Here is a 19,544-nt window from a genome sequence, read left to right as displayed (position 1 = left end):
ATCACGCAGGTGCGTTTATAGATATTACAAGTATAATCCCATCACCGACGCTCTGAATTAGATCAAAGCCATATATACTACATCTCACAAATCATAAAAACACAATTGAGGCAAGAAGTGATTCATTGAAAAGCAAAGAGTTAAAGTCTATTTATTGCACAGCTCCATAAACGAGATTCCCATACTTTTATCTTCCTTTGCCTTTTCTTCTCCCGCTTCCACTCCCACTCCCAATCACAGGTGCAGGTCTCCTAGAAACTACTCGTTCTCGTTCCTCTGGAAAAACTTGTACTCCTCTTGCTAGCTCATCGCTTGAGTCTGATTCTTCACTACTATCAGGAATAGTTATGACTTCTCTTTCTCCCCTCGGAGAAGTCCGATGTCTGAGGGATGAATCAGAAGGGATCCTATCGGTGGCAGCATAGCCCTGTGGTGGAATGCGTCGAACGGAAGTGTAAGAAATATCGGCCGGACCAGAATAATTATGACGACCTGAAGATGACTGTGTGTACTGTTGCGGGGCGGGGGGTGGCTGATCAGCGGTAACCTGGTAATCAAAGGGATCAGCAACATGGTATTGAGAAGAAAGAGAAGTCCGTTTGTTATTGGTAGAATGCCAGCTTTCTTCTTCGGGTAAGGAACGACGAGGACTGTTGTTATGGGAAGTAGGACGCATGCCGTCAGAGAAATGTCGACTCGTACCTGGGGGTGAATGGCCATGACGTGCTGATGAACGAGAACGAGATGTGCCTCTGTCCGAAGGAAGGTAGCCACCTATTGGAGTATACGAGGGTCCATCTGGTCCATCAACAATAATTCCAGGTCCCGCGGCAGCACTGTGTGAAGAACTACCAGATTTTCTTTTCGACTTTCTTTTCTTTGGATCACTGGCTGGCTTGGGGTCCATAAGAGATGCAATATCAACAATTTTCCGATCGCTTCGTCGTTTCTTTTCAGCTCCGCCTCCGCTGCTTCCTTTTCTGGTAGCTTTCGCGGCAGCAGCGGCTTGCATACGAATTCGTCGGCGTTCTAATGCATCAAGCTCTTCTTGCGTGAGCTTCACATCTTGCCTTCCCTTTTCTTGAGCGCGTCGAATACGAGCTAGAGCACCTTGTACTATTGCTTCCTCGTTATCCCCTCGTAAAGCTAATTGTTTGTCACCACCTTCGTGGTAGTCTGAATACTCGGAATCGGACTCGGAAGATCGCTCGGCCTCGTCATATGAATATCCTCGCCTAGGCCTTGTGTTTGAAGAAATATCTATACCTGTGAAATGAAGCGGATCGCTTGCAAATCGTTTCTCGCCCAAATGTAACCCAACGCCTTGTGTATCTGGATCACCCTCGCTATCAAGCTCCTCGACACGCGACTGTTGCCAATGTCCTTGATCCTGCTCCCACTGCCTCCTCCTCCTGCTCCCCTTCGCCCCTGATGGTCTTCCCCATTGGGGCATAGATTTGGGAGATTGCGGCCGACCGTCTAGACCGCCTCCCCGGAAAAAGCCTCATCGATTGGTTTGTCCATGAATGAGGCATGTCCTATGATGCTAACTCCACTTGCTCCAATGAGCCAGAGAAGCGTTGTGAATGGTGACGCAATGATCCCAAGAGGAACTGCGACAATTAAGAGACCGGTGTAAAGTTGCGAGGATGTAGCTTGGAAACCTGCAAAGTTCAAATCTTGGCCCTCGAGCTTTCCAATAGCCCACATTCCTCCTACGGCGAGGATGATATCGAATAAGAGTAGGAGATTGGTGAGCAAGCTATAAATACTAAGCATAATGAATAAAGCAAAGTAGTTGCTGGCGAAGTGTCCAAGGTTATAGTTGACTCTGGACTGAACTTCACCAAAGTTTGCCGGCTTGGAAAGGCGTTTGAAATCGAAGAATTCATTGACAGGCTTGAGGTTGGCAAATCTAGTAGATAGAGATTGTGCCCGCACACCGGAAAATCTGTCGGACAGATTGAATCTGGACGAGATCATGTCGAACGGGATGTTGATCCGAGACATTATATCTGTTGGTGAGAAGAATCCAAATGTTTGATGAAAATTTGATGAATGTAGAGGACTACTTTGTGAATCGCTGAAGAATTCTTCAAGATTCTTGTATTTTCAATAGTATTTTCAATGGTATTTTGAATGGAATTGTAAAGAAGGAAGAAGGTTGGGTCAGAAGTCCGAAGATAAGTCTTTTCCCTTGAAGTGCCTTTGTTTAAGAGATCTGTCAATATATATAAAAAGCTCTGGTCAGCATTCGTCATCAAATAGGCAGGAGATAATGGAAGCAAGTTAGGTAGAAATCACGAATGAAAGAATATCATCAATTGGTCATAATAGAAAAGACTTACGAATGAGTTGCGTACGTGAGTGTAGAAGTGAATTAAGATTCAATAGATAAATCTTCAATAGATGGATGCACTTGATTGTCTCTGCGCAGAGTAACTTTCGTGATGAATTTATCCCTTAAGGAAACGAACGAACGATTGGCCCCTTACACCTTCTGTAGAAGATCCCCAGCAAGAGCTGCCGGGGAGGAAGATTAGGAATTTAAAAAAAAGCCTCAATAGAGGAAGAGTCCGGGCGTTCAGCCAGGGGGGTTAAATAAGGGACCTGAAACACATGCAGATTCGAGAAGTTCCTTCGTCAAAGTTCTTGTAAAAGATCTTCTGGAAGAGAAGAAGAATCAAGAGATGAGAAGGGGAAGGAGAAGGAAAGAAAGGCGAGTGAAAAGTTCCAAGTGGGATCAGTAGTACAGATTTTAATATGGGTTGCGGTGAAGCTTTGGGTAAATCGGTAGGCGTTTTTTTGGGTTAGAAATACCGATGTAGAACTTGGAAGGGCGAAGGGCGAGTAAGTACGAGAGATGGGAAGGATGGAGGGATGGAGGGATGGAGGGATGGAGGGATGAGAGAGAAGCGTGTACTTGCATAATGCATGAAGCTATCTCAAGACTACCCACTCGTTCCTGTTCATCATTGGAGACAGCAAGGCATGGAACCTTGGAGACCATACATATAATCATATAATTATACATTCAGGACATAAAATACATAACTTTGTGCGACGATGAGATTCCCCCATCGCTCAACCTATGCACCTATGGAATTGTTACCAAATGGATGATTAATAAGCAAATAACAAATAGCACCCACCCAGTCTCCAGCAGGTGTGAAATGTAAGATATAATGGTACCTTATACTCGTATGTACATCACTTTGTTTGGCTACCTTTGGTATGATTGTTCTCAACTCATTGAGCCTATCAAAGAACACCTATCTATTCTATCGTATACCTCCAGCTACCACCATAATACCGAGTCTACCCAATGAGCCAAAATCCACACCAGTCCAGAATTTCACTAAGCGGTCATCCTTGTCTGATTCCTAAAAATCTCGCTGTCATCTTTATATAATTCCCGTTCACCAGAAGAAAGTTCCTGTAAATTAAGAAAGTAAGAAAGTATTGATAACAGAAGGGACACATCATCGGTGTGCTTCTTCTAATTGATACTCTTAGCTTCTGCTTCCTTCTGGCAAGATGAGAGGTTCTTTCTATACCTTCGCCATATTGGCCTGCCTTTTGGCCTTCGTTGCAGCATGGAGTAAAGAAGGTGAGTTGGCTTATGTAGCCCATCCCATTAATATTTGACAATTTCGGCCCAATTCCTTACCTTGATTACGTCTTGCACACCTTTGAATGGATCAATTAGCTCATAGCAAATTATAGACCAGGAAATCTTTCGTCTGCAGAACGAGGTTGCTACCCATGACGGCCCTGAGGTTACATTTTACGATCTCCTCGACATTAAGCCATCTGCCAACCAAGAGGAAATAAGAGCTGCATACAAGAAGAAGTCCCGTACTCAACATCCCGATAAGGTCAAGGCTCAATTCGTCGCCGATAAATCTACAGGAAAGGGCGAAAAGTCCAAGAACAAGAAGTCTGGTGCCAATGTCTCAAAGGGTCCTTCGCAAGCTGAAATCAAGGCACATTACCAAAAAGCTAGTGATCGATTCACACGTTTGGGTCTTATAAATAAAATTCTTTTGGGAGAGGGTCGCGCACGTTACGATCACTTCTTGAAAAATGGATTTCCAAAGTGGAAGGGCACTGGATACTACTATGCTCGATTCCGTCCTGGTTTTGGCTCAGTGCTTGTGGGTCTCTTCATCTTCGTTGGAGGTGGAGGTCATTATCTCGCCCTCTATTTGAGTTGGAAAAGACAGCGCGAATTTGTTGAAAGGTACATCACATTTGCAAGAAATGCTGCATGGGGTGGGAATTCCAATCTCAATATTCCTGGCCTCGATGCAGCCGCTACACCTGGAACCGATACCGACGGTGATGCCGATCCTATGCAACCAATGAATCGCAAAGAGCGACGCAGGCAAGAGAAGTTTTCCAAGACTGACAAGACTGAAAAGAAAGTCAAGAAGGCTAAGGCATCAGCACCCGGAACTCCAACCTCTATTACTGGACCAAAGAAGAGAGTTGTTGCTGAAAATGGCAAAATTCTCGTGGTTGACTCTGCCAATAATGTTTACTTGGAACAAGCCGACGAGGATGGCAAAACCCAAGAATTTTTGCTTGATGTAAGTGGCTCCGTAACTTTTTTCGACATCTCACTAACTTACAACTTAGCTTGACGAGCTGCCTGCCCCTTCCATGAGAGAGACTGCACTTTTCCGCTTGCCAATCTTCGCTTTCAATAAAACTATTGGTCGTGTCTTGAACAAAACTCCAGTTGAGGAAGAATATGAAGAGGTTGAAGAAGCATCCAGCTCTTCCGGTGCTGACGATTTCGAAGTTCTTGAGAAGGTTAAGACCACTGCAATCAACGGCAATGGCAAAGCAACAAGGAGAAATAAGAAGAATGGTCGATGAGCATAGTAACGTTCTGGGTAGATGTAACAAAATATTTGTAGCTTAGAAAAATGTTCGATTACGTTTCAATTCAAGAGGCAATTAGCTCCACAGCCCTGAAGTCAATGGCTGTTTTGAAGATTTCATCACATAGTTTTTGGTTTGGGTGTACGTTATTCCTCTGTTCATATTAATGATTGCACATCATCTCTAAGGATCCTTGGCATTTGAACATCTTAACATTGCAGTAAGCGAACGCCAAGTAAGTCAGTGGCTACCTAGGGACAGTTCGTTTCGTCCGTTTTAAGCTTTGTACGAAGCTTGCCGTAATTCTTTCCTCCAAAACAGTTCCCACGCGCTTCGTAAAAGCTCATGAATCAGACCAAATTCAATCCTGAATCTTGATATCTCATCTTTTTGTCCCGATCAAAGCTCTCAACACGTTAGGCCACTTGATTTTGTTACGATTTGCTCGGTATTTCCGGTATTATTATTATTATGATTCTACTTGTCTATCAAAACTCATCAAAGGATATCGTGTGCTTCCTTATGTTTGTCTTCATGTTTGCCTCTTTTGGCCTCCATGTAATCAACAAACGAAGTCCTGCAGCTCTAGTCATAAGCCCGTTCTAGAATCTTCTTGATGTTTTCTAGATTCATCTTTAGTCTGAGAATACCTTCATCTCGTACTCGCTTTCTGTTGATGTATGCCAATTCATTGGGTGGGCTAAGGGATGAATGAAAAAAAAATCGTGTGTTTTGCTTTTCTTCTTCTTTAAGCGAGTACGAAAGGGGTGCTCAATGAGATCTTGATAGAGTACTCAATAGAGTACTTCTTTTTCCATGAAAGTCACGAGACATTCACTCTTTATATATCTTCATAGAATCTGAAACAGTATTCTTTGAAATTTTGACTAGATTCTCTGTTAGTGGCAGAAAAGTCTTTTGATGTAGAAGAAATTTTCTGCAAGGTGAGTGAATCTGGCGGGGAAGTCAGGAAACATTGCTCTTAGTCCATGAGGTGTGGGTATCTACACATGAGATGAAATGCAATTGACATCGGCTCAATCCGCCATAAGTTGAGATGATAATCGATTCCGCAATCAATTCGGAGATTGCTTCTTCAAATTCTGTAAAAACTCTGTTCATGGAGTGAAAAGCGACGTTTCTTACCATCATGTTGAACCCACTACGTGGATATAAAGTGGTCGGCCTTCCAAAGAAATTGTTTCCAAAGCCTTTGTCGTCACAGTACTTTTTCTCTTGCTCCAGAACTTATTGAGACCCATAATAGGAAATATTCCTCTTCAATCTTCAATAGAAAGACATCTCTTCAAAGATTCTTTGGACCCGCAGGTACGGAGTTCCCGGTTTATCCTCTTGTTCATCTTGAACAGCGCATAATCCAATCATCTATAAATCACGTCAACTTCGTTGCTTTTGATACGATTCTTCTTTTCTCCTTACCCATATTCAATCTTTAAGATTTTACACCCACAATCACTCTATAAATCATTTACCTTCAAACTACATTCATTATGAAGTTCACAAACGCAATCGCTCTCGCCATCTTGGCTGCTACTGCCACCGCCGTCGCGGTCCCAGAGCCATGGTGCGGAAGGTAAGACAATTTCTTTTCCCTTTGATTTATCTCTTAACAGAATTCATTGCTAACATATACTTCTAGACCCGGTCAACCATGCAAGCGTGAGGCCGTCGCCGTCGCTGCCCCTGTCGCTGAGGCATGGTGTGGACGTCCCGGACAACCATGTAAGCGTGATGCCGAGCCATGGTGCGGACGCCCAGGACAACCATGTAAGCGCGAGGCTCTCCCAGAAGCCTGGTGCGGACGTCCCGGACAACCATGCAAACGTACTCCTCTCGCCGAGGCCGAGGCCGAAGCTTGGTGCGGACGCCCAGGACAACCTTGCCGCAAGAACAAGCGCGCCGCTGAGGCTGTCGCTGAGGCTTTCGCCAAGCCATGGTGTGGACGCCCAGGACAACCTTGCAAACGTGATGCCGAAGCCGATGTTTCCGAGGCTGCCATCAAGAGATGCAACATGGTTGGAGGAGCTTGCTTCGAGGCCAAGAGACTCGCAAGAGATCTTGCCGAGGCTACTGCCGAGACCGTCGAGGATACTGATGCATTCCTCGAGTCCCTCAACATCGAGACCCGTGAGGTTTCCGAAGTCGTTGCTCGCGAGGCTGAGGCCTGGTGTGGACGTCCCGGACAACCATGCAAGCGCGATGCTGAGGCCTGGTGCGGACGCCCAGGACAACCGTGCAAGAGAGAGGCTCTTGCCGAGGCCGAAGCTTGGTGCGGACGCCCCGGACAACCATGTAAACGTGAGGCTCTCGCCGAAGCAGAGGCTTGGTGCGGACGTCCCGGACAACCATGTAAGCGTACTGCTGAGCCATGGTGCGGACGCCCCGGACAACCATGCAAGGAGAAGCGTGAGGCCGATCCCGAAGCCGAGGCCTGGTGTGGACGTCCCGGACAACCTTGCCGTGCCGTCAAGCGTGCTGCCGAAGCTATTGCTGAGGCGCTTGCTGAGCCCACTGCTGAGGCCTGGTGCGGACGCCCCGGTCAACCATGCAAGCGCGAAGCTCTTGCTGAGGCTGAGGCCAATGCTGAGGCATGGTGCGGACGTCCAGGACAACCTTGCCGCAAGGCCAAGAGAGATGCGTTCGCTTTGGCTTATGCTGCCGATATTGCGCTTGCGCAATTGTAAGTGGTTTCATACCATTGCCTACGATTTCGCGCCGAGAACAGGATGACACGCTGCTTACGAAGATTTTCGTCTCGTAGCATTCTGTTCGACTGATTGTAGCGATACCTCTCTACATTTCTTATACTCTTCTTCCTTGTTGCATTGATTTTTGTCTCTTAGACTAGACTTTTTGCAGTACACAGATTGCGCTAGACTTTTGCGCCGTTGGAAACTTCGATTCATTATTGTTTTTCAATTTTTTTTTTACATAAAATCATATATTTTTCATTTCTACGTCGTCGTCATATCGTATCATATCACATCATTGATATGGATATTTGATCGGCCAACACATTTTGGGATTACCGAACACAAAATACAAGATTTTGAACTCTCGGCCATGCCGAGCTTTCGTCAACTTATTTTCACCACAGATGTCGAATATTGTTGGAGCTTGGGAATAGCTTGCTGGGATTTTTCTCCCCGAGGAGATTTTGGTGGGCTAGGACGGGGGACAATGATTGCTCGATTCTTTTTAGGGGGGTGACATGGTTTAGATAAGGTTTAGGCGGAGTCTCTGTCTTTTTTTGAAAGTGAGAGATTTCTGCTGGGGCTTCGAAAATGTCATTTTATTATTATTTTCCCCGATTTGGCTTTGTTCTTTTGGGAATGGAGATTTTTGGGAGATTTTTGGGAGATTTGTGATGTGATGTGATGTGTGTGTGTGATTTGTATCATTCTCTACCGATATTGTCGATACCTGAATCACCAACAAGCCAATAACTAACTAGATCTTTTGTGGTTGTTATACACTTACTCCATATTTTAACAATTTATGTATACATACCTATTACCTATATGTCACCTTGCACGTTCACGTTCACGTTCACTCTCCTTCGAACTTCTGCAAAGGTATCCAACTTTTCTTCTAGAAAACAAGTCGCAAATAATACACGCCTCCCACCTTATTTAACAGGCTAACATAGTCATTGGTCTTCTTTCTCAAGAAATAACATAATATTTCCTTACAAAATGGGATGAGAGACTTCGAACAGAATTTTGCAGGTGTTCGTTCTGAAATCTTGGAAATGATCAAACTTTTCGTTGTCTGTTCAGATGAATTGCGTTAAGAAGTGCTTCTTAATTGCCTCTTCGTAGAAGAAATTGTACTCACTAGGAGCTCGTATATCACAATGTATAACGGATATTTTTAGAACCTTTGAAGAGGATCATAAAAAATGGATATTCGAAAGCATTTCGAAGATCTGGAAACTTAAAGCTCTGTTGCTGCTGGCGAATATAAAACGAGAATATGAGACTGCTGTGTGGGGGAAGTCGGATAAGTATGAAGGGGCAGGGAATGACATAGACTTTTTTCGGAGAAACATGGTTCAGCATTCAGCACATCTAGATTTCGGAGTCGTCAAGAATAACGAATGTTTTGAGATATTCCACTATATACTTTATTATTTCCATAGAAGAATGGTAGCTAGCTTGTGGGAGAAACTCGGAAGATATGTGATATAAGCGACGAACATCTACAGAGAAGGGTGTTGTAAAAAGATAGTTCAACAACCTAAGAAGAAAAAACGTTTCTCTAACATGTCATTAGATCAAATATGTAGCCTTGACGGAGTCAGCTTGTGAGTCTCAATGGATGGCGCAAGCAGAGTCATCGACAATTGGACCTGCAAAGGGGAGTTGGAATTAACGGAATTTCTGTTGCGAATTAAGAAGTTTAGAATGACACTGCATAAAACAGTCAGAAGGATACAGCTACTGCAGGACGACTCTCTGGAGAGTGCAAAGTGAATTAAAATAACGTGAAGATGTGATCATGACCGGCCAGGTATTTAACAACAACACTTCTTGAAGTCTGGAGTATAGTCTGAATAGAATAACCAGTGCAAAGCCAAGGAATAGTGCACGTGCGCGATTGGCTTTAACAATCTTGTGGCAGAATACATTTTGTCATGATAGAGTACTGTACAAATTACACAGGTCATATTTCCTTATTACGCTGGCGACCAGTCCACCCACTGTCTTGGGATTGTGATAATCCTCGAGATTTGAACTCTTGCCTGATAACCTTCAACCTGCCAATGTTTCGTTCCTTGTCGATTGGTGTAACACGCTTTCCAATAACACTGACATTTGGTAATGACAGTATCTGTTCTTCTTCCAAGGCTTTATTCAGGGTTGGAGGTTTGGGTGGAGCGATGAGGTGTTGTAAGAGCTTTTCTACCGTATTCGAATGGTTGATTGCATGATCGGGTATTCTTTGACCTGTTAATTGCATTGTGCGTTTAACAACCTATAATTATCAGTAAATGCTTCACCAAATACTTTTATGATGTAACCTACAGCAAATTTGATGGCTGGGTCAGCGAGAGGTATCTGGAGCCACGAATTTCCCCAAGATGCGACCAGCGCTTCAGCACTATCCTTCAATGGGTCCACGGTTGAACGATCCGCAGCGACATCTGCTTCCGATTCTGTGGGGTTTCCCTTCTTCACAGTCTCGTCAATCTTGGGTGTAGGTGCTGGGTGTAAAGGATCTATGGGCGACCTGTCGGCAGCTACATCTTCTTCAGACTCCGTAGGCGCAGTCTTCTCTGAAGTCTCATCGATGGATGAGGTTGCAGCGAGACGAGCTTTGCGTTTTTGCTTGCTCTTTTTGGAAGGCGCCATGGGGGGTGCCAATGATTGGATTATCTGTTCTAGAGAACCATTTTCTAAAAACTGTAAAATAGCGCCCGAGTCCGAAGGATTGATCTGTACATTCTCAGTAAAATCAATACCGGGCTGAGTCTGAGAAATTTCCGACAGTGACCTTCCAGCTTGTCTCAAGGCGAAAACTTCGACTAAAGCACGATGCAATGCTGCGGTCGTTTTTGCAGAACTTTCGATCTTTTCTTCTGGAAAGAAAAGTTTGTATGGATACTGGGCATCCAACTCCTGGCCCCAGGAAGCCTCGTAGCCACCAATAACTTCCAATTCCTTTCCATTGTCTGCCGGCTGATAATCTTCAGCATCCTCAGGTGCTCTTATCTCTTTCCGTTCAAATTTTGGTTCCGCTTCTTTCGCCAACAGTTGACTAGGCCCGGTGTAAGGATCTGAAGATGTGGCGGTGGATTGTTTGAACAGACTTCGTCGCACTCGCTGGCCAAGTGATTCTTTGTCTGCCCCTCTTAAAGAAGTTGAGAATGAAGAAGTCTGATTTCTGCATGATGAGCAACGATATGCGAATGGATTTTGTGATATAGATCGGGTACGTAAGAGGTCAACAGACCTATCTATTCTCGTTATTCGACGCATTGTGTGTGAATTGGTAGTTTGAAGTGCAATGATGTTATTTGGATATCTCTTTGAGCTTGAACTTTTTGGATCAAAACGAGCTAGTCCTTAAAAGCACTAGCTTATTTGGATTATTATGTGCAGACCCTTGGACTTACAACCGGGGAAGCGCATCATCACATCGCAAAAAGATGACAGTAACAACTTCACCAGAAAATCAATTGTGACATCGAGAGGGTTTTTTGTTGGAGCAAAGTAATTGGAAAGTTTCTCGCCCATCGACAGGAATCTCACCAGTATTTGAGTAATCTAAAATACCCAGAACTCAAAGTACTTGACGCATCCCTAGATAACAAGATGAGGGGCATATACTTCTTGCTTTTGTTGTGTACATTGATTGTTGCAACAATAGCGGACTGTAGGTACCTGTTCAAGATGGTTGATTTTCTATTTGCTAATTGTTATCAAAGCACCGCCGTCTTTTTGTAAATGTACTTGCTTTACGAATAGCACCATCATTCCCTTGTCTTCACATTCGAGCTCTTCATCCGATAAATCAGACTCGAAGCACGACTCTCGTGCCCCAGCTGCAACATGCACTTTGTGTAATCGAGCATTCTGTCTCGCTCAGCGACTACCAATATGTAAAGAGGCCGAGGAGAAAGATGTTTTCACAACGTGCTTTCAACGAGATAGCAGAAAGGATCAGATTGTGGTACTGACTTTCATTGCTGGTACTTTAGGCTTGCTTGGTTGGGCAGCGGTGAGAAAAGTTGTTGATAAGAGAAAGGGCTTAAATGTTGGACTAGGGGATACGCAACAAGGGTATGCTCCAGTTGGAGCTAGATAACTACAAACTCTATAGATGCAGAACGAGGAGGATTTCCTAGAACGCACCTAGTTTGAGGAAACGGGTCATTCTTTCAAACATTTGCTACATTTTTGAGGCATTCTAGTTCATGAATGAAAGAGAATCATATGGATTCAGTGTCGGGGATGCTGATGACAATCTCAATAGCGCGAAAACGATCTCAATTGATGGTCTCAGAATTCGAACATGTTTTTCGAACTGCCAGCCGTTTGGCGTGAACAGAACGAGATCCGAAGTTTTGTTAATCTGCCGTTATTTGAGGGTGAGAAGGCAGAGTGGGATATATTCAATGATTGTCACCCTTCTCCTGGCTTATGACTACTACACTTTACATACGAACATGGCCTAACCGCCATTCTCTTCAACGGCATTACATGTTAGCCTCTCATTCTTCGCCTCTAAGCCCAAGCTTTAGCAATTTTGTACTTCGCTACATCCTCAATTTTCATGGGGAAAAGTCGAAGCAAGTTCCCACCGTTAGGTTCTATGGTTTAATTGAGAAAGTTCGTGTTGAGGTAGCGGGTCAGCTGCAAGGAACCCTTTCTCCGGAATCATTTCTGGAATCTGTAGACCAAACCATGTGATACGAACTTTCAGAAAACAATGAAGAATGTGTTTGCATTGTTTTACAGGCAGCATTCCAGGCCATAGGTTTATTTCAGGATCAGAAGATAAATTTATTCATCATTTAGGATGGGCGAATCACATGTGGAACCTTTATAATATCAATTGCAGCTTTCCAAGATGATTGGGAGAGGTTGTAGGCACTTTACGTGGTTGCTGGAACTCATATGTCCGCCTCAAGCCCTCCCCCTTAACTATATCTACCGGAAGGCCCAAGTCCCTCGTAGTGGACAGAGGAATTAGTGGGTTTGACGATTGGTCTGACAGAAAACGCAACTTCAACCCACGGTTAAGTTGAGCCATCTCTCTTTTACCGGCTTCCTCGCTCTCCAGATCGTTGCCATTTGACGGTGGGGTCGCTAAAGAGTTGACTCCAACCGGTGCTAAGGTTGAGCCAAATATTTGCTCAAGGACCTCCTCAATTTCTAGATCACTGTAATTTGACAATGGGTCCGTGCGAAAGTCCACCTCCATAACTTGTGGTGTGGCTAGGCCATATATTTGCTTCGGAATCCCTCCTATTTCGAGATGGCTGTCATTGGATTGTGGAATTATATCAACGGAGAATCCCGATGGTCTTTGCTTCGTGTTCTCCCGCTGAGCGTAAGGTAACATTAAATGTTCGAGTTGCGGTGATATACAAAGTCTGGTTGTTGCTGCATTTAGATCCGAGCGGGCGAGAATGTCATCTATCTTACCACTCTTCCTCCGAATAATCTCTCCATCAATCCAAACCAAAACTCGGTACCGCAAATGGTAATACCTACTGGTTTTTCGATCATCGATTTTCATCCTAGTATTTGACCTCCGATACAGGCATCACTACCGCGAATGGTATTGCTTACCACTCTTTTCGACTATAAACCAATCACACTACTCGACTTCTAATATCAGCTGCCTTTCCTAGCCATCAAGCCTACCATACCCTTCACTTTTCTCACTACGATCGTACCAATGATACAAAGCTATGGAAAGGGAGATCGAAGGCTTATAGCAAATCGTTGCCTCAATACTACAATATCGAAAAGCAAGACAAAGAACTGAAGGTTTATGCGAATAAAACACCAAGATTGCTTGGACGTTATCCCAATTACGCCCAACTCAGAAACATAAGATTTGAAGTATTTGAAGGGCTAGCACACTACGTTATTAAAAGAAGCAAAGTTTACGTATAAAGAGACAGCACTGTCTCAGAGTCTTGTAACTTCTCAAATCTGCGACCTTGGAAGATGTAATTTAGTTATATTGTAAAGTACTAAATTCTTGTCCATCATATTCTATTCCTCTTGAACTATTCAACCATCCCTTGCCGATGATTCATGACCGCGCGCTGCCTGTTTCCAAGCCTCCCATTCCGTAATAGCAAACATACACCACTCGATCCTCTTCTTTTTTATTTTCTCTTCGTCCACTATTTTCTCGTCCCGGCGATCTTGTCCCGTCGTAATATAATCGGTTGATTGATGATACTCTGGCTCGCAATCTGGGCATCCATATCCTGAATTTATGAGTGTACGTTTGAGGATCGAGGGACAAAGTGTTGTTTCAGACTTTTGCCGTTGATCTAGTGGAGGAGGGAGTGATAGGTTATGGATCACTTGTGGACAGGTTATTATGGTTTTTTCAGAGGAAGTAGACGTCTTAGGATTGGAGGATTTGGATGATATGATGCGAGTAGAGTGATGAAGAGATGTCGTAACATGGTTACATATCTGATAGTAGGTGTTGATTAACTCGCAGGGTGTTGGTCCGGCATTAGCTGTCATGTTTGAGTGATTGACATCTTGAGCTTTCCCATAGATTTCCAGTGAGTAAGTTATGTCGTTAACAATCGGAAAGGTACCTAAATTGTCAAAGAATTCATTATGCCCCGTTTCGGGATATGCTGGGAACGGCCCCATGAATTATGAAAACAATGGCTTTGTGAACTTGTCTCTACTACTTTTTCCCACTCCATTCTAGAAGCCGGAATTATATCACTCAAAGGACTAGCCTCCTGACTTCCTCATACAACCAGAATTATCATAAATTTTCGAGGTCTGAAATTTAATACGTCTGTCTACACGAGTATTAAAGTCTAATGCAGAGACAAACGAAGTCATTACAATCCTGTATTATTACCTCACTCAAACTCCCATCACCTGGTGCCCAAGCATTCTAACACATCAACTAGTACTTGGGAATATCAAATATTCCACTGAAGTTGAACAAGAGAGAGACTACTCGGGCGTACTTCGACTCCCTTCAATTTTGTCATGCATAGAGATAATGAGCATTTAAGAGAATAGAGCCCGAGCTTTCCCCGCAAGGCGAGACTACCCCTCGATGATACTGACAGTAGCGTATAACAGGCATGAGAGTATGATTAATTGAAGTTCTAACGTGTATACATATACTCTTCTAGAACTAGAGCAAAGCGAAATAGCCTCCAACTCCACAGCAGTGGCCCAGAGGAGCGTCATATTGAATTTCAATGAAGCGCCCACTCTACCTAGACACGTGCTAGATACCCAGATAGGTAGTAAACGTAATGGCATTTATAATTTCCCATCAAATGCTGAATCGTGGTACCTATGTCGATTTATATAGCGAATTAGAAAAAAAAACTCCAATCTTTACTCTACCATATCATACGAATATAAAGATATATATTCAAGAAACAAATATACACAAATTATATCAATCTACTTTGTAAGATTACTTTGTAGATATACGTGTGTTGATACAAGTACTTGATTAGAATTTCCGAAGATTAATTAATGTGAAAAAATCAAGTGAAGCGTGAAATTCCGCTCCGTGACAAACCGATTCCACATACCGTTTCCCAATTAGGTAAAGGCTGATTATCTCCAGCCGGGTTAAACTCTACCTTTTCACGGGTAATCCGACCAACTGAATATTTACGGCTTTCTTTAACACAATCAACCTACCAAAAATCCTTAATATTCTCTCATTTTCAAGATGCTGGCAAGAAACTCTGTCAGGTCGGCGCAAGTATGTAAATTAATGAAGGATTCTCAATTGCATATTCTTAATTTGCAAATCGTGTCTATGTCTCTCTCTTAGTCTGTCACAAGCTAATACCAACTTCTTATCAGAGCCTTTTGCGAACCGCCCACGTCGCTCCCACTAGAACTTTCGCAACTGTTCAATCCGATATCTTCAAGCCTACAAAGTATGGTGGAAAATATACCGTTACTTTAATTCCTGGTGACGGTATTGGTGCCGAGGTTGCCGAGTCTGTAAAGACAATTTTCAAAGCAGACAATGTGCCGGTCGAATGGGAACAAGTTGATGTATCTGGTGTTGAAACTGGAGACAAACACTCCGAGGACTTGTTCCGGGAGTCAATAGCATCCTTGAAGAGAAATAAGCTTGGTCTTAAGGGTATCTTGCACACACCTGTCGAGAGATCTGGTCACCAATCTTTCAACGTCGCACTCAGACAAGAACTCGATATCTACGCATCCATTGTTCTCATCAAGAACATCCCAGGTTACAACACTCGCCACAAGGATGTCGATCTTTGCATTATTCGTGAGAATACTGAGGGAGAGTACTCTGGATTGGAACATCAATCAGTTCCAGGTGTTGTTGAATCTCTTAAGATCATTACCCGCGCTAAGTCTGAGAGAATTGCCAAATTCGCATTCAGCTTTGCTCTTGCCAACAACCGTAAGAAGGTTACCTGTATTCACAAGGCCAACATTATGAAGCTTGCAGATGGCCTTTTCCGCAAAACCTTCAACGATGTTGCTAAGGACTACCCCACTTTGGAGACCAACGATATGATTGTCGACAACGCATCTATGCAATGTGTATCCAGACCACAACAATTCGATGTTATGGTTATGCCTAACTTGTACGGAGGAATTTTGTCCAACGTTGGTGCTGCTTTGGTTGGTGGTCCAGGTCTTGTTCCTGGATGCAACATGGGACGTGAAGTTGCTGTTTTCGAGCCTGGTTGCCGTCATGTTGGTTTAGATATCAAGGGCAAGGATCAAGCTAACCCAACTGCTATGATTCTTTCTGGTTCTATGCTTTTGAGACATCTTGGTCTTGATGACCACGCTAACAGAATCTCTAAGGCTGTTTATGATGTTATTGCTGAAGGGTAAGTGATACCAACCACCAGTTGTATTTTTACAAGTCACTAATAATCCTATAGAGCCGTTAGAACCCGTGATATGGGAGGAAACAGCTCAACTAACCAATTCACTCGCGCTATTTTGGATAAGATGGAGTTGGCTGCATAGATTGGTGGATAGACTGTATAAAGAATACCCTAGATATGGATCGTGTACATTAAGGGGTTGAAGTGCATAAAAAATTCATTGTATCCGCAGATTTTCCTTGACTTTGAAGTGATGTTTGTCTTTTCCAATTTTAGCAATGAAGCTATCAAGGTATTCGGGATGACCTCGATTACAGATAATAGAGTTAATCCACATTTCTTATTTTGAAAAGAATCAAAAAGGATGGCATATAGGTCCAAAGATTTAGTGTTTCATCTGGAGCTCCTCCTATTCCTACCACGTCTCTCTCCTTCATTTCACTGGGAGTCCAATCGCCTCTATCTTTGATTTCAACCTCATGGAGAATAGGCCAATGATAAAAAGCTTTCGAGCGTAGCGAGCAATAGGGGTCTGGGGGTTTGCCCCCATCAACAAGAACCATCAATGGAATGTGACGCTCCGCTGGCCCTTCGGAGGCCACTGTCATAGGGGCAGACTAGAGTTCGTGCAGTGCATCTCTATTGGATTGTTTTGCTATTTCAACGATGGTACACCAGGCCAGGTGGGAACTCTTATAGATGGCGAGATTGCTGCAGGGCCAAGTTGTTAGAAAATATGGGCATAGCATCATCATAATTCGGACCCTGTTGTTACACAAAATATGTCTTTCATTGTTGTTAAAATAACTGATATCATGATACTCCGTACCCCAGTCTCCCCAACGCCATTGCATGCAAATACATACGTGAACTTTTCCAAATCAAGCCTCTTAAAAAGCAATATTTCTCTTCCGTCCTGTATATTTACTAGAATTCTTAACCACCTTTCCTTTTCTTTCCATCTGTTCCTTCTTCCCCAAAATCCATGCCTTGCTACCTTTCTTAACCTCCTTTCTGCCCTTCTCTCTATGCTTCTTCCTAGCGTCCAACACATCAACTCCATCCATTCCCTTCACTATTCCCGTAATATCTCCATTACTCGTTTCTACATCTCCTCCACCAACTGTCAAAACCAAGTACAACTTCGCATTCTTCGTTCCCGGATCATCCTCCAAAATACCCGCTCCGAAACCAGCCTTGATAGCAGCACCAGTAATCATCGTTCTTTGCTGATCATTCTTTGGATAAAATTGACACACAGCTCTTCCTCCTCTCTTCAACGAAGCATACAATCCTCCAAAAAACCTCGAAAGCCGTCCTGCACTCGAGACCTCACTACTTTCCGCATTGCACAACCATTGAATCGCACTAATACTAATCGCAGCATCGAAACTTCCGGCTCGAAAGGGTACGCCCTGGCCAATATCACTCAACATCAAATCACCCTCTACATCTCGCTGTAATGCGATGTCGAGCATGGAAGCACTAATATCCATTCCAACCCAGATATGTGGTCCACCTTCGTCTTCGGGCACGGCGGAGAGGATCTCACCTGAGAGACCAGAGCCGCAGCCAATGTCGAGAAGGAGGGAGGGGGTGGTGAGGTCGAGGAGCTCGAGGGCCCGGTTGGTCATGCTCGCTTGAATGTTTTGGATTCGGGAGGAGGTGGTGTATTTACGCGCTTCGGTGTCATTGTAGTGAAGGTCGGGGGGGCTAGAGGTGTGTTAGGAAGATGGTAATGGGGAATTGTCGCATGGAGGGGAGGGGAGGAGGGGAAATCTTACAGTGTATCTTCTGGGCGAGACATTTTTGTATTGGGGAATTGGTATCGATTTTACTTATTTATAAAAATATACCTGAGGAAGAATGTATGTCCAAGGTTTACGCTGGACTTTCTAAGAAATAGAGTGAATGGAATTGTTGCACACAAATTTATCAATTCTCGATGCGAATAAATGCGATAAGAAGATAAAAATTCTAGTACTAGAAAAAGTATGCCGAATATCAACCGAACCGAATATCTGGGGTAAGTAAAGAACAGCTAACTTTAGAACCCCTCCTATTTACACTTTTTACCTCTGCAAACATAATGCAGCACTCATAACATCTCACTGTCTATTTTCAAACATCATGTGGATCTTACCCATTGTCGGATATCTGGGCGTGGCGGTTGGGTTTGGCTTCCTGACTACTGCCATTGGTAAGTTTATTCTACCTATCCTCGTGAGCTTGAGTTTCTAGAGCGCCTCCCCTGAATCTATTGGCGATGCTATTTTTTTGTGTATATATGTGTGATTACTGACTTGATATATTGTATAGCCTCTGGATTATACTATCTTTCCGAGCTCGTCGAGGAACACACGGTGATGGCAAAGCGCTTTTTGACTCGAATGATATACGCGATTATTGGGATCCAAGCCCTTTTATGTCTGGTCGATGGATTCAGTTTCAAACTCAGCGTCATGAGTATCCTCTCTCATCTAGTCTATTTGGGGAATATGAGGCGATTCCCAGTAGTCCACTTGAGCAATCCGCTGTTCCTCATTTCATGCGGTATGTCCTCCTTCTTCCTCCCCCCTTTCCCCAATCCCGAATTCAGACAGAAAACTAATAATAGGCATTAGCTCTGGTAATAGTAAACCACTATCTTTGGTTCCGCCATTTCGCAGCAGGTCCTATACAAACCCCAAATTCTATCTATGATACGTCTGGATATCCGGATTTCACGCAGATTGCTTCGTATTTCGGACTGTGTGTATGGTTGACGCCTTTCGCACTCTTTGTCTCTTTGTCTGCGAGTGATAATGTGTTGCCCACCATGGGGAGTGAGGAACCGAATATGCCAGGAGCTGGAAAAGGAAAGGGGAAGAGAGAGGGGATTGCCAAGGTTATCATCGATTCGGTTAGGAATGGGATTGCGGAATTAGGGAGGATTGTTGGGTTTTGGAAGGAGGATACGGGGTTTTGATGCCCAGGGAGAGGGCTTTTGATTGTAACATAGCATTGTACGGATACCAAGTTAGCGGCATGAGGAATTGTAAGAGTTATGAAAGAAAAACTAAAT

The 19,544-nt window shown here is 43.7% G+C and overlaps 11 protein-coding genes across 11 annotated transcripts; 5 read left to right on the top strand and 6 right to left on the bottom strand.

Moving 5' to 3' along the window:
• Positions 1–187: 187 nt before the first annotated feature.
• Positions 188–1,453, bottom strand: EAE97_003109 (uncharacterized protein; the record flags this gene model as incomplete). The annotated part of the gene is made up of 1 exon (XM_038873621.1): positions 188–1,453. The coding sequence occupies one exon, from the start codon at positions 1,451–1,453 to the stop codon at positions 188–190; it is 1,266 nt and encodes a 421-aa protein (XP_038735484.1).
• Positions 1,454–1,479: 26 nt separating this feature from the next.
• On the bottom strand, positions 1,480–2,010 carry EAE97_003108 (uncharacterized protein; the record flags this gene model as incomplete). Its single annotated transcript, XM_038873620.1, has 1 exon — positions 1,480–2,010. The coding sequence occupies one exon, from the start codon at positions 2,008–2,010 to the stop codon at positions 1,480–1,482; it is 531 nt and encodes a 176-aa protein (XP_038735483.1).
• A 1,527-nt stretch (positions 2,011–3,537) lies between these two features.
• Positions 3,538–4,884, top strand: EAE97_003107 (uncharacterized protein; the record flags this gene model as incomplete). Its single annotated transcript, XM_038873619.1, has 3 exons — positions 3,538–3,610; positions 3,727–4,592; positions 4,642–4,884. 3 exons carry the CDS (start codon positions 3,538–3,540, stop codon positions 4,882–4,884), a joined length of 1,182 nt encoding a protein of 393 aa, XP_038735482.1.
• Positions 4,885–6,401: 1,517 nt separating this feature from the next.
• On the top strand, positions 6,402–7,595 carry EAE97_003106 (uncharacterized protein; the record flags this gene model as incomplete). The annotated part of the gene is made up of 2 exons (XM_038873618.1): positions 6,402–6,484; positions 6,551–7,595. The coding sequence occupies 2 exons, from the start codon at positions 6,402–6,404 to the stop codon at positions 7,593–7,595; spliced, it is 1,128 nt and encodes a 375-aa protein (XP_038735481.1).
• A 1,385-nt stretch (positions 7,596–8,980) lies between these two features.
• On the bottom strand, positions 8,981–10,892 carry EAE97_003105 (uncharacterized protein; the record flags this gene model as incomplete). The annotated part of the gene is made up of 2 exons (XM_038873617.1): positions 8,981–9,888; positions 9,939–10,892. The coding sequence occupies 2 exons, from the start codon at positions 10,890–10,892 to the stop codon at positions 9,577–9,579; spliced, it is 1,266 nt and encodes a 421-aa protein (XP_038735480.1). The 3' UTR covers positions 8,981–9,576.
• Positions 10,893–11,228: 336 nt separating this feature from the next.
• EAE97_003104 (uncharacterized protein) lies at positions 11,229–11,721 on the top strand (the record flags this gene model as incomplete). The annotated part of the gene is made up of 2 exons (XM_038873616.1): positions 11,229–11,289; positions 11,342–11,721. 2 exons carry the CDS (start codon positions 11,229–11,231, stop codon positions 11,719–11,721), a joined length of 441 nt encoding a protein of 146 aa, XP_038735479.1.
• A 738-nt stretch (positions 11,722–12,459) lies between these two features.
• On the bottom strand, positions 12,460–13,158 carry EAE97_003103 (uncharacterized protein; the record flags this gene model as incomplete). The annotated part of the gene is made up of 1 exon (XM_038873615.1): positions 12,460–13,158. One exon carries the CDS (start codon positions 13,156–13,158, stop codon positions 12,460–12,462), a length of 699 nt encoding a protein of 232 aa, XP_038735478.1.
• A 503-nt stretch (positions 13,159–13,661) lies between these two features.
• EAE97_003102 (uncharacterized protein) lies at positions 13,662–14,132 on the bottom strand (the record flags this gene model as incomplete). Its single annotated transcript, XM_038873614.1, has 1 exon — positions 13,662–14,132. The coding sequence occupies one exon, from the start codon at positions 14,130–14,132 to the stop codon at positions 13,662–13,664; it is 471 nt and encodes a 156-aa protein (XP_038735477.1).
• A 1,195-nt stretch (positions 14,133–15,327) lies between these two features.
• Positions 15,328–16,622, top strand: EAE97_003101 (uncharacterized protein; the record flags this gene model as incomplete). The annotated part of the gene is made up of 3 exons (XM_038873613.1): positions 15,328–15,360; positions 15,465–16,480; positions 16,535–16,622. The coding sequence occupies 3 exons, from the start codon at positions 15,328–15,330 to the stop codon at positions 16,620–16,622; spliced, it is 1,137 nt and encodes a 378-aa protein (XP_038735476.1).
• Positions 16,623–17,370: 748 nt separating this feature from the next.
• On the bottom strand, positions 17,371–18,287 carry EAE97_003100 (uncharacterized protein; the record flags this gene model as incomplete). Its single annotated transcript, XM_038873612.1, has 2 exons — positions 17,371–18,193; positions 18,265–18,287. 2 exons carry the CDS (start codon positions 18,285–18,287, stop codon positions 17,371–17,373), a joined length of 846 nt encoding a protein of 281 aa, XP_038735475.1.
• A 323-nt stretch (positions 18,288–18,610) lies between these two features.
• On the top strand, positions 18,611–19,448 carry EAE97_003099 (uncharacterized protein; the record flags this gene model as incomplete). Its single annotated transcript, XM_038873611.1, has 3 exons — positions 18,611–18,680; positions 18,800–19,033; positions 19,105–19,448. 3 exons carry the CDS (start codon positions 18,611–18,613, stop codon positions 19,446–19,448), a joined length of 648 nt encoding a protein of 215 aa, XP_038735474.1.
• Between the last annotated feature and the right edge of the window lie 96 nt (positions 19,449–19,544).

This window comes from Botrytis byssoidea (genome assembly GCF_014898295.1).
Source record: "Botrytis byssoidea strain MUCL 94 chromosome Unknown BBYS_005, whole genome shotgun sequence".
Taxonomy (NCBI): domain Eukaryota; kingdom Fungi; phylum Ascomycota; class Leotiomycetes; order Helotiales; family Sclerotiniaceae; genus Botrytis; species Botrytis byssoidea.
This window is presented reverse-complemented; position numbering and strand designations above follow the sequence as displayed.